General features: G+C 40.4%; 1 protein-coding gene across 7 annotated transcripts in view; it reads left to right on the top strand.

Moving 5' to 3' along the window:
- Positions 1–12,526, top strand: part of CAMK2G (calcium/calmodulin dependent protein kinase II gamma) — a 287,378-nt gene extending 274,852 nt beyond the window's left edge. For all 7 annotated transcript variants that reach the window (XM_066600521.1, XM_066600518.1, XM_066600516.1 and 4 more), the window contains 4 exons: positions 889–964; positions 2,237–2,331; positions 6,223–6,468; positions 9,921–12,526. In XM_066600521.1, coding sequence (XP_066456618.1) covers positions 889–964; positions 2,237–2,331; positions 6,223–6,455 — 404 coding nt within the window. In that variant the 3' untranslated portion in view covers positions 6,456–6,468; positions 9,921–12,526. The remainder of the gene's footprint in view (positions 1–888; positions 965–2,236; positions 2,332–6,222; positions 6,469–9,920) is intronic.
- Positions 12,527–13,539: the final 1,013 nt, after the last annotated feature.

The raw sequence follows: 13,539 nt of genomic DNA, 5'->3' as shown, positions 1-13,539 counted from the left end.
CAATCTACTTCATATGGAATAAAAGATCAAAACCCAATGCCAAAAATACATCTCTGCAAATGCTTGTACACTACTCATATCAATTATCCCTAAAATAGTTGCACCTTATTTGTGTTTTCTTCCACTTTTCCAAATTTCCTATTTTATACTATTGGTATTATCAGCAGAAAGCCAAAACGTAAGGATTGGTTGAGCATATTGCATTCACAAACCATTATATTTAACCATATATAATAGAGATGTGATGTGTAAGGAGATTATTGTTTTTGAAGGTTGTACATATTTATGTACAAGTATAATAAAAGGGTTTAAATATTAAAGGGGTTTTCTAGTTGTAAACTATTGATGTCTTATCCTCAGGATAGGTTGTCAACAGTAGATTGGTTTGGGATACCAGCTGATCAGTTGTTTGCTGGGTCAGTGTGCTTAAGCTCTGAGCTGATTTTAGCAGGAAGCAGACAGCTCTATTCTCATTGCGGTGGCCAGGCTTTGTATTGCAGGCAAAGTGCTCATTGAACTGAATGTAAACTGTGCCTGCAATACCAGGGCTGGTCACTGCAGAGGGAGCTGAGCTGTCTGCTTCCTGTTGAAATCAATTCAGCAAACAGCTGATCTGCAGGAGTCCCAGATGGCAAACCTCTGCTGATCTACTACTAATAGCCTACAGATAGGCTATCAGTAGTTTACAACTGGACAACCCCTTTAAAAAAATTGTTTGCAGTTGGGACTCTATCTTCTTCACCCAGCTTTGGATTTACTGCATGGATTCAGTAGCTCTCCTTTCTAATTTCTGTTGTTAGGATCAAGTGATCTTTTCAGATCTATCATCTGTAGATTAAAATTTGCATGATCGCTGTCAGAACTCAGTCTGTCTTGTCTCCCCTACAGTGCGGAAACAGGAGATTATCAAGATTACAGAGCAACTGATTGAGGCTATCAATAATGGGGACTTTGATGCCTACACGTGAGTCAATTTCTACTCCGTAAACATTGCACTTCATTTCAAAAGTGTTCATTGGGGTTGAGGTCTGAACACTATAGAGTTCTGTCAAGTCTTTATATTCCAAACTTTGCAAACCATGTTGAGACAGTCTATCAAAGTGTTGCCGCATATTTGAGTACATAAAAATGAGAATATCCCTGCATTGGCCCAGTCATAATCGTTAAAATCAGACCAAATCTTTATTTTTTCCTGTACTTTACAGCTGCCAGTAGACATTGAGGTAGGAAGTATTCATAAAAACCTCAAAAGGTGAACTATGACACATTTTTTTCAACGGTACATGTTTCTGCTGCTCCAGAATCCAATGGAAGGAGGGCATTACAGCAATTAAAGTGCTAATCTGTTGTGTTCATGCTGGAGGGCAGCAGCAAAAGTGAAGGGGCTACAGGGGCAGGTGGATAAGAAGGGGTGCACCTTCTCTGGAGTGCATGTAAGAGGTGGTTTATGGCACTCGAGAAGGACATAAGGCAGGGAGGAGAGCCTCTTTAGTGGGCTGGAAAGGTATGTGGCCTGTTATGGAGGGGCTGCTCTTGCTTCTTACCCGGGGTTTCCGCAGTTACTGTGGAGAATATATCACACACAGCTCCATGCCTCTTATCCTTGGTGTAGTCAACTTTGGTACCTCTGTTGATTCTTTTTTGGAAACTACAACTTCCATCCCCCTTGACAACTGCACACCTTCAGAGCATGCTGGGAGTTTTAGCTTTCCTTATAGGGCCACTCTGGTGATTTTTTTTTTATTTTTATTTTTTTTATTTATTTATTTTTTTTAAATTCATTATGTAGCTATCCTCCTAGTATATATAAGTGAGCTGTTGTTACATTGATTAGTTGTTTCTTTTTGTATGGAGCTCCAAGGCTCTTTTTTCCTCTGATAGTCATGTGATTTCCATTCTGGGTAGTTCAGATATGCTTGGGGTTATATATACATTAACCAGTCAAATTCTCAGTTCCGTATGATGCTATTACATGTTCCCTACCATAGAAACTGCCACAGGGGGATATTGACACTTCTATCCTGAAATACCTCTACTGATGATGATCACACAGTTATGATAGAGGATATCACAGCTCAGGGGGTTTTTTTTTTGGTTTTTTTTCCACTAAAGACAGCTCCTGGCCTTTGGGTTTCTGTGACTGAGCTGTTGGTGCTCTGGGGTAATTCTAGTTCACCGTAATAACTCTTACAGTTGATTGTAGCTAATCTTACTAACGTCATATTTTCCATTAAAGGAAGATCTGTGACCCCGGCTTGACATCGTTTGAACCTGAAGCTTTAGGCAACCTTGTGGAGGGCATGGACTTCCATAAATTTTATTTTGACAACTGTGAGTATTGTATATTACATGTTTTCTACACAGTAATATGAGTTCATAATTATGAGATTTACCTATTAACCCTTTCCAATCAAATTATTTTTTCTCATTCATTCTCCCCAGCTCTAAATAAATTGGAGCTAGTGAGAATGGATGAGAAAAAATACATTTCCCTGCACCCTCCTGAACTGACAGAGTTCAGGAGGGTGCAGGTGCTCACTACACCCTGGGGGGGCCTGCTTACCTGTCCGGCGTCTTCTGCATTCTCCCTCTGCCTCCTGACTCGGCGATCATGTGACCGCTGGGGTCAGGTGGCACCCAGCGGTCACATGATCGCCGATACGGGAGACAGAAGGGAGAATGCGGAAGACGCCGGACAGGTAAGCACCCCCCCCCCACGGTGCAGGCTCCCGTCTCGGCGTTCATGTGACCGCTGGAGGTCAGGTGACATCGGCGGTCACATGATCGCCGTCCGGAATCTCCTGCATTACATAGTGCTAATTGAGCGCTATGTAATGTGTAAAGGAGAAGGCAGGAAGGGTTGAAAACCCTTTCTGCTTTCTCCTCGGGGGTCCTCGATGAGGACCAGTGCAGAAGTGTATCTGCACCCGATGTGTCTGATCGGGTGCAGATGAACTTCTGCACTGCAGTGTCGGGCCTGCCCCGACATCGGAGCTGTGGAGGGAAATTATGATGTCGGGGTCGGGGCAGGCCCTACATTGGATTGGAAAGGGTTAATGGTACTGCGATAGAATCCATTATGGTCCTTTGCAGCCTTGTTGGTACTATAAGATGTAGTATTGTATTACTACAGCTTTTCAATAATCAAGGCTAGTGAAGTGCTGTATCAGCAATTTGCTAAGAAATACCTCCGTAAGCCAGTCCATTTCACTTGTAGGCCGAATGCCCACCGACGGATTTTTGCTACAGAATTCACGGCCAGACGGCCGTCGCAAATTCTGCAGCAATGTCCATCCATAGACATGCTGAGTTAAAAGATTCTCCCCTGCCCATGTGCGCAAATCAACTGCAATTTTCCGTTTGCGGGAGAGAATCGCAGCATGTTCTATTCTGTGCGGAAAATCGCATGGATGCCTTCTGTTGCACTCAATGGAAGCTGGCTGTCCTGCGATACTTCCGCTGTGAGCACTGCAGAAGTATCGTGGAAATCCGCTTCATGCGCTGCACTGTGCATGCTCGCCAGCCGAGACGCTCACGGCGGATCCAGACAGGTAAGTATGGGTCTCTGGGGGGCACAGAGTCTGAATCCGCTGCAAGATTTCGCAGTCGGAATCGGACCCAGCTGTAGATATGAGGCCACAGTCAGAGGTCCATGCACCTGATATTTATCTCCTGCTTGTGTGACGTCCTGCACATTAAATGTTATTGCTCTCAGTAAGAGAAACAAAATAATCTTGTAGACATAACTTTAATGTCTAACAAAAAGAAATTATGTAACGGCAAGCTTTTGAGGCCACTTAGGCCTCTTCATTGGATCAATGTTGTGTACCTGATTCTGTACACTAAATGTCCCATTGGGCTTCTTTATTTTGGAGAAACAGGACAAAAACTTATAACAAGGATGAGGTCTCATCACCACACAATTGCAAAAGGAAAGACCAAATTACCTGTGGCTGAACATTTTGTAGCCATGGACACAACATAGAAGATATGAGGGTTGTTTAATAAGAGACAGAAAGGTCTGTGAATACAAATGTATAAGAATGCTTGATACATTGAACACAGGATTACATGTCTCTGAAGGATTTATGGTGGGGTATCTTGTGTAGGGATAGATTGGGGCTTCAGGTCTCTAAACCTACCATAAAACTCTCACACTCTAATCTGTGGACTAATTAAGGATTTACCCTCAAAGCTTATCCTATCCTATTGTTTATATTTTAAATACAAATTAATTATACCATGTCTCTGCCCTTTTGTGTGTGTATATATAATGTGTGTATTTCTTCAGATATCTTTTGTTATAGCAGCATAATGAAGATGCCCAAGTAGCCTCAAAAAGCTGCTTGTAACATAATTTCTCTTTGTTAGCCAATAAAAGGTGTCATATTTACAAGATTTTATTTCTCTTAGGATGTCAAGCACACCTCGCGTTGCACAACACACAGACACCCCGTCCGTGAGCTGTGCAAAACACCACACGCTACAAGTTGTATTTTTACATGTGAATCGCACAAAAATAGAACCTTATTCAGTTTTTCCGTATCGCACGATTGGTGTGAGAGGAAAAACGCCTGTGTAAATGAACCCATTGGAAACAATGGGTTAATAAATCTCGCACGTTTTTGCATCGTATAGATGCACAGGACGTGCGCTGTTTTCTCAGCCATGTAAATACGGCGTTATTGAGAGCAATAACATTATGTTCTACTGGCTAACACTGTATCAATATGTTTTCTTTTGTCCTGCACACTAAACATGCGATTATCTTTATCCCGACCTCCCTGTAGTACAGAACACATCACATGCCTTTAATCTCCACTGCTGATTGTATCAGGCGAGATCATGTTTCACATGCAGGGCAGCACAGTATACAGTGTCAGGTCTGTGTAATGGGAAGCCAGTGAGTAATTACCACACTGCTTTACATTTTGTAATAGAGGAGCATGCACACAGATGAGAGTAATCATGGAAACTCTAGTCCTTCACATTGGTATTCCCAACCATAGCAATCCCCGCCAGTATAAAAATGATGCTATGTAGAGTTGGGCAAGATAATGAAAAAATAATAATTTCTGAGATACTGTATGATAGCAACATCTGGTGAGCATTCGGACAGGTTTAGGTACTTTTTCAGTTTATTTAATAAGCTCAGAAGACCCCCTTAACGTGGCAAATAAACATTTACACTTTTTTTTGCTTTGAAAATGTATTAAGGTAGTCTGTAACCTCATGCTGCACTGGCTTGTACTAAACGGAAATCAAATGTTTCCGACCGCAGAGCCATATTATAGAGAAGGCACATGCATACTCATCCTCTCTGCCTAGTCAGGATCTTCCGGTCTGGTTGTAAAGATTAGGGACCACCTTGCTCCTGAGCCCCGCAATTCATCTTGTAGTCCACAGAGTAATTTTAGCTTGTAGCCTACTTTGCATCTTCTGCATGTCAAGAGTTATTACCTCACAGAGATTTTTTATATTTCCTTTGTCATTACTTAAAGCTTTCCTAACTTTTAAGAGGACTTTTCAGATCAAGGTGCCGTGTGTGTACATGAGCAATTACACTATTTCTGGCCATTATATGACTTGGATCCTGTATTTTTCTGCAGGGATGTACATCTGATTCTCTGTTCTCTTAGAACTGGTGGGAAGAGCCTGCTGCTGTGCTGTGTTCTATAGACTGTACACAGAGAACTGTAGATTCTGGTCTCTGAATGTAACAGATAAGCATAAAATCATCATGCAGTACAGTGTACAGCGGGATTTCTGTAGCTGTGTTCTATAGACTACATAGAGAACTTTATATTCTGGTCTATATATTTTAATGAGCACCATGACCCATTCCCCTCCTACGTCCATGTTCTAATGTAGTTAGATCTCCTACAGAGAGCAGACAGTGGATAGCAAGCTAGGAGAAATGCAGACTCCTAGTGGCCAGCACTTTTAGAGCAATCTTTCAGCATAAAAATAAATTTTGGGTAAATAAAGTATATGCAGTTTAGCTAGTTAATACACTGGCTATCATTAAAACCACAACTTATTTAAAAACAACCTGCTATTTTCCTGGGCCGAAATAGGAAATCCATGCAAAACAATTTTCTGACATGCCAAAAATACATAACAGAAGATCACAATGATAGTCTTTGTACTGGACCACCACTAATGTTATATAATCTATATGTGTGTGTCATGATACTTAAATTTATGTTCTCTTTTATTCAGTGTTGTCAAAGAATACAAAGCCAATTCATACTACCATCTTGAATCCACACGTGCATGTGATTGGGGAAGATGCGGCTTGCATTGCCTATATTCGACTCACACAGTACATTGATGCCCAGGGACGACCTCGTACCACACAGTCAGAAGAAACTCGAGTCTGGTACCGCAGGGATGGCAAGTGGTTGAATGTCCACTATCATTGCTCTGGGGCCCCAGCTGCCCCCCTCCAGTGAGGAACTAACACAGGTAGGGAGCAGTAATAACATTTGGAAAGCTTGCATCAACAAGGAGTACATGGACAGATGATGTCAAGATACCCTCTGTTGATTTTAATATTTTGCCTCATGTGAATCGCAGCCCGAAATATAAACAGATAAACTGAGATGCGTTGTCCATTTCTGATCTGATCCCTTTAATTTTAGCTGATTTTGAGTACAGCCCTCATTTAAAGGGGTTGTCCAGGGTTAGAAAAACATGGCTGTTTTTTTTCTAAACAAAGTGCCACCCTTATCCATAAGGCTGTGTGTGGTATTGCAGCTCAACTTCATTCAATCTAATGCTATTTCTAGAATAAGATGAGGTCTGTTTTTCTGATAGACAACCTCTTTTAAATTTCATGGCTTTACTGAGTAGCCTCATAAATTGACTTTGCAGGTATCAGTATATGCCATCAGCGCTTCTTCTACTCCAAAAAAAAAACATTAAAGGGAATGTGTGATCAGAAAATGACCTGTTATCTAAATCCCATGTTTGTCTTAAAACATTTTTTGAGAATTTTTATTTTATTTTATTTTCGGTCATAATCTATATTTTTAAAATTGCCAACAGAGCCTCATATTATCTGTAGAGAAAGCTTTTCAACTGTCATCCCAGGCAGGATTACACGGATTGGTAACACCTGTTTTGTAGATAACACAGGATCCATCATTCACAATAGGTATAAGCTGGGGCTATCTACACCCCTTCCCTGCAAAATAACCCCCGCAGATCACAGGGCATGTCTAGAGCAGTCTTTCATACAAGTCAGTGGGTCTGCTCCGTTGTATGAATGGCCCATGAAGCAGCCGTAAAGGATCTCTTTTCTAAATGCTGTTATGAGGACGTGCCAATAAGTATTGAGCCTTACCTAGAAAAAATTGAGTTAGAAAGCTGAAACTGCCACACTATTTTACATATTCCCTCAAGATTGCACTTGCAACATCTCTCCTGCAACTTTTTAGGTCCCTTCAAATAGAATTCTTCCGACTGCTGATAAAACCACTAATTTGTAGCATTAGTTTCCTTCAAAACACTTCCTTTAGGTGTATTTTGAGATTGGGGAACAGATGGTAGTCAGACAGAGCCAGGTCGGGCGGATGAGGCATCAGTTGAAAGCCTAAAAAAATCATTTTTGCAATACTGGCACCAGCAGTGTGTAATCGAGCATTGTCGCGCAACAGGATGACACCTTTGGAGAGCTTTCCTCAACATTTTTCCTTAATATTTTGCCTCAGCTTTGTCAATAACGAACAGTAATATGTTGCATTGATGGTTGAACCTTTTGGTAGGTAGTCAACGAGCAGAACTCCCTTCTTATCCCCAAAAATGGTTGCCACTTGCTTCTGCACTGAGCTTTGCACACAGAACTGCTTTGGCCTGGGGGAACCTCTGTGCCTCCATTCCTTAGATTGTTTCTTTTGTCTCTGGATCATAACAGTAGATCCATGTGTCATCACCAGTTACCAGTTTATCCAGAAAATCTGACTCCCTTCTTGCAAAATACTCCAAAACGGCCACCAATGTCTCCACATGTCTCCTCTTTTGTTCGGTTGTCAAAAGTTTGGGATCCACTTGGCTGTAAGCTTTCTCATTCCCAAGTCGTTGTGGATAATGGCACCAACTCTCTCACGTGATACCCCCAGATATGTAACAATACTTTTGGCTGATATTCGGTGGTCCTCCATGATCATATCATGGATGGCTTTCACATTTGCAGGCAAGGAGACAGACAGGTCTTCCATTGGGTGTTTCACTTTCAACACCAAAATGGCCATTTAAAAAATTTACAGCCCAATATCTAACTGTCATGTATGAAGCGCCACGGTCACCCAAGTTTGTGACATTTCATCATGGATCTGCTTTGCACCCTTCCTTTGGAGAAAAAGGAACTTGATTATGGTCCTTTGCTCTTCCTCACTGAACGTCTTTGGAGATGCCGCCATGTTCACTTTGGACTGAAAAAAAGATAAGTTAAAATCATAGGTAGTTGATTTTTGCATCATTGAATGTAGAGAAGTACACCCTACAATTTACAGCTTTCTAGCTCAATTTTTTCTGGGTAAGGCTTAATACTTATCCGCATCTCCTCGTAAGTTTAGCTCAGGAAAGATGGACGCCCCATAGTTTTTTATCGATGTTGTTGCAGGCGGGTGCCGGCTGTAAGAAACAGCCTGTACCCATGTTGTATGGACCGAGACCCACCCGCGATCTCTCTCCATACAAACCCCAAACCTGCAGGAAATAACTGTATGTCCTGTAGCGTTAAGAGGTTAAAGAGGTTTTCTGTGACCTTAGGACCAGAGATTTATTAATTTATTTTTGTTTTTAGTCCCTGCATTCCAAGAGGCAAAACTTTTGAATTTCTCCATATGAGAGCTTGTTTTTTTGCAGTACCAGTTGTATTTTTAATGCTTGTGTGAAGGTTCTTTGCGAAATAAGTGGTAATTTCTATTGGCACAATTTTGGGGTACATAGGACTTTTTCATTACTTTTTATTAAATGGGGCTTTCTAGGCAAATACTATTGATGACCTATCCTCAATTGATCAACTGTGGTACAGTTCTCAGGATCCCTGCAGATCGGGGACCTGCTGTCAGCCCCGCTACACACAGGGGTACCGAGGAGAAACTGCTGCTCCAACCCATGTAGTGGCCGTCGCTTGTAATTGCAGGTGCAGCTGTCATTAAAATCAATCACTTATACAATCTTTTGCAATACTTCAGTATTGCAGTATATTGTGTTTCATTAAAACAAAACCCTGTCTCCCAGCTAGGCTCTGCCTAAAATAACAAACAAGGTTATACTCGCCTCTCCTGGGGCCCCAGGCTGCAGCTGATATCCTATACTGGTATCTGGGGTGACTTCTGGGTAAACGGACAAGGTGGAAATAAGTGACCACTGAAGCCAATCAGAGGCCCCATCATCACCGTTTATGCATTATGGCTTCAGCGCTCATATCCTGGGCGCCGTGATGCCAGGAGTTTAGGGATGTGACCCTGCGGCCTTTGATTGGCTGTAGCAGTCACGTGCTTCTTCTCAGCCCATCTATCCGGAAGTCACTGCCAATGACCGTGCCAGCTCTTAGCGGCATCTCGGGGTACCAGGAGAGGGAAGTATACACTTGTTTGTTATTTTAGGCAGAGCACAGTTGGGGGATAGGATTTTGTTTTAATACAAAGCTTCTTTAAGCTGTGTCATAGACCAGACCTATTTGCTAGAAATATGTGGCGGAGTTCCATACATATGAAATTCATACTAAATACGACGTGTTGTTCTACATATGAATTGAGTATTGTTTTATACTTGGTGATTTGGTAACGGCCATAAATACCTTTTTATACATAAACTGACCGGTATAGCCGTAGCTTTCTGAGTTCCTCCTCTTCCATTACTGCACCACCAGATTTCCTAACAGATCCTTTTGTTTCTTATTTTTACAGCCTCTCCACTGGAAGAACCTCTTTCTAGCGAACGAGTGAGGATCGCCCAAACGACGGCAACAGTCCTGTTCGTTCGGAAGTTTTAAAAAAGATAAAAAGTAAAAATTTCAAAAAAATAAAAATATTGATGCCGGCAGTAGCCAAAAATGCACGAAAACCCTGCATGCATTCTGAGGCTGAAGCAGCTGCTGGCTAATTGTTGTATTTCATGGATCCATCGTGTCTGTTCCTGCTGTACGGAGGTGTTTTTAAAGTTTCAAAATGAGCAAAAACTAACATAAAAAGTATATATATATATTGTTTGTTAAAAACCAGGCTGAGGAGTATGTGGCTGCTTTTAGATGGTGAGAAAATGAGGTAGACAGCCACCTCGGGCAGTGTCATATGAGGAAATTAGGAAAGGAAGTCAAATTGCATCATGTAAGAGATAATCAACTAGACCTGTTCGTTGCAGGAGTTGCTGAATTGTATCATGTCAGGGCAGAGTTTGGGGTCAGATGAAGACTGGTACGGTCTTCGTCTCTTATGTATTGACCTGCAATGATTCATACTATAGAGCCACAAGAGGAGATGTTGATTTTTGTCATTTTTTTTTTATTAATTATAACTCTTGGAACCTTCCACGTACCGATGGCTGACCTGTTCTTTTGTCTCCTATGTAGCATTGAGCCGGAGAAATTTTCATCCACCCGCTGGCTCCTAAGAACAGAAAAGAGTCTATGTTAATAAGGGAATAGGTAGGGAGTTATCTTATACAAATAGTAAGGTATAAAAAAAAAATAGTGATATAATGTACATCCTGCAGAAGGAACATTGCATTACAGCTATGTTAATATAATTAATTTAGTCTGAACTTTTTTGGAGTACATAGACATAAAAATAGAAACTGCCATGTTTTGGGAGGAGTTTATGATTTAAACCACTCCCCTAATGGTATGTATGTAAAAGGGGCGGGGAGGGTGATATATTTTCACAGTGATAAAGCTTTGTGTACTATAGCAGCAGATTTTGAAATGATCTGCTTGTACATCATGAGTGATCTGTCATGAGTGATCCAATACACTGAACTTGGATGCGTAGAGATGTATGCATGTCTTTTTATGCTTGCCTGCACCTTCTAAACTGTGTGGTCTGGTGGTCCCTCATCTTCTTGCAAGCAGGTGAACAGTGTCTGTTTTAAACTTTTTCATTTTTTAGGAAAAACCTTTAAGATTTCCATCTCTTTGTAAAAACCCTCTGCTTTTCCCTCATAAACCCGTGTCCTAAAAGTGCTTTCTCCTTGTTCTGCAAAAATATCATCTAGATCCAATGTTGTGCACTTCACAAATCCATACTTTGGAGTATCTTCTCTTGGAAGCATTGTTTCATTTATCCTCACTAGTAGCGCTAACAATCCGATATGTCATCTAGATGAAATTGCATATCAGGAGAATATATAGAATAATACAAAATGCACAAATAAGTTGTTTTTTCTGAAATGAGTCTAATCTCTGACAATCCACCTGATTGTTAATATAAACTAATGTAGATTTAAAAAAATATATATATATTAAAAGAATCACGGTTTTGATTAGGATTGGTCGCCTTAACTAAATAAATAAAAACGGCAGACTGCTCAGAAGTTCCTTGGGTGGGAAGGAAGTTGTCGATAACTTGCCATTTTTGCACAATTTGAACTCTAGCTGTTTCGATAGGTGCATGTAATGGTATGTCAACCCCACTCATAATACATTAAATAGTACCGTATGTTGGACTTGATGAAGAAAATGTATTTGTGGAAATTTGCACATGGGCTAAGCATGTTCTCCAGAATTCCTGAGATGACCAGTGTGAGGTGTATTAGAAAGCAACAATCTGTTACGTGGTTATGTCATCAAATCAGATTATTGATGATGATGATGAGAAGGTATGACCTAAATCGTTTGAAATGCTTGTGTGAAAATATAAGAGCACACGGGAGGGGGATGGGTTGGGAAGGGAAGGGCTTTTTCATGGTTTTTGGGAGAATGGATTTTTTTTTTCCAACAGCTCTAATGTTAACACATTAGGAAAAAGCTTTCAGCTTTTTAACAGTTAATACAAAAGGGAAAAACCAAACAGAAAATAAAATATATGCAGTTAAATTAAGAGAAGTTATGCATGTCTACTTTAGGTCTGCTCCTTCACTGTCTGTTTACCTGATTAATAATACGAGAATGGCTCTGTATTTAATGCATCTTTCTAAAATAAAACCTTTATAATTTTTCTTATTTTTCCTTTTTATTTTATTTTTTTGCACTGTCTTTGGGGAAAAAAAAAAAGAAATGTCTTTCTAAGTTAATAAAAACCTAAGCTTTGGTATGGTCACTATTTGACAAACCAATACACTTCTAGCATTGTTACTGTTATCTTATGGGGCTAATGTAAGCATATATATAATATATATTATAAATATCACGTTTTAAACAGGACTTTGAAAGGCATTTGATGCAGAATCTTTGCATGATTATAGAAAAATAAAACAATTACCCTGTGTTTGTTTGTTCTGAATGTTGGTAGATCTTCATAGCTTTGTTACATTGAAACCTTGGACAGAAGGTATTTAATAAAATAACATTTAAACCGTTTTTTATTCTTGTCTTAATGGTTTACTACATGCATTTTCCTACTGTACTCAAGAAGACACCTGTTGATGTGAAAAGAGCTTCTGTTTGTGTCCCCCTGACAAAGCTTTCTGCTCTAATGTTCTAACAGAACAGCTTTTAAGACACTAGGATGGCAGTCTTTCATAATTGAGATATTATTTTTCTGACTGAGGTAACAAAATGAAACCTATTTAAGGTTTCTGCGTCGAGGGTTTAGTTTTCCTATTCCATTCGGGGAGCAGAAAGGGGGAATTTCCTGGCTAGACAGCTCCATCTTATGACGGAACAGGCCCCTTTACCTATAACTGGGCCCATTCTCTTTTCTTTCAGCTGCCCGGCAACTAACATGAAGAAAAAGCTCTGCGTGCAGCTCTTTTTCTTCCGCTATTTTATGCCGGATTTGCAATGGAACCTCCAACTGGTTGCAATGCAGATGTAATGCCACCCTGATTGGTTGCTGTACCAAAGTGTATCATTTAAGCCTGTAATTGGCTGCAGCAGTTTGTGATGTTCCTTCCATATGCAAACTGACTGCAAAATGTATACAGACCCACTGTGCAGAATGGAAGATCCAACGCTGGGACTGTCTGAGAATAAGCTGCAGAGCTCATCAGATCACTGCAGCCTCTTTAATTAGCTGATCATTAGGAAATCAGAGTGGCGAACCCTACCAATCAACTACTGATTACTTATCTTGAGTGTAGGTCATCAACAGCCTAGTCCTGGAAAACCCTTTTAAAGCCTCTCCCCCAGATTTGCTGGGGATACACTATTCTAGAAGACAGAATAAGTAGATAGAAAAATAGAAAAGAATTTTAATTCGGTAGAAAGAAACTGGAAAGCCATGCAAAAGGAGCAAGAAGGAGAGAAAAAAATGTATATATTATCAAAAACCTATACAATGCACCTTTTTTATACAGAAAACATTGTGCGGATCAGATATGTGTGTAACATATATATATATAATATAAATGTGTGTGTTCAGGACATCCTGC

This window comes from Eleutherodactylus coqui, chromosome 4 (genome assembly GCF_035609145.1).
Source record: "Eleutherodactylus coqui strain aEleCoq1 chromosome 4, aEleCoq1.hap1, whole genome shotgun sequence".
Classification (NCBI taxonomy): Eukaryota; Metazoa; Chordata; class Amphibia; order Anura; family Eleutherodactylidae; genus Eleutherodactylus; species Eleutherodactylus coqui.
The sequence above is the reverse complement of the archived record's forward strand: the minus strand, read 5'-3'. Positions and strand labels throughout refer to the sequence as shown.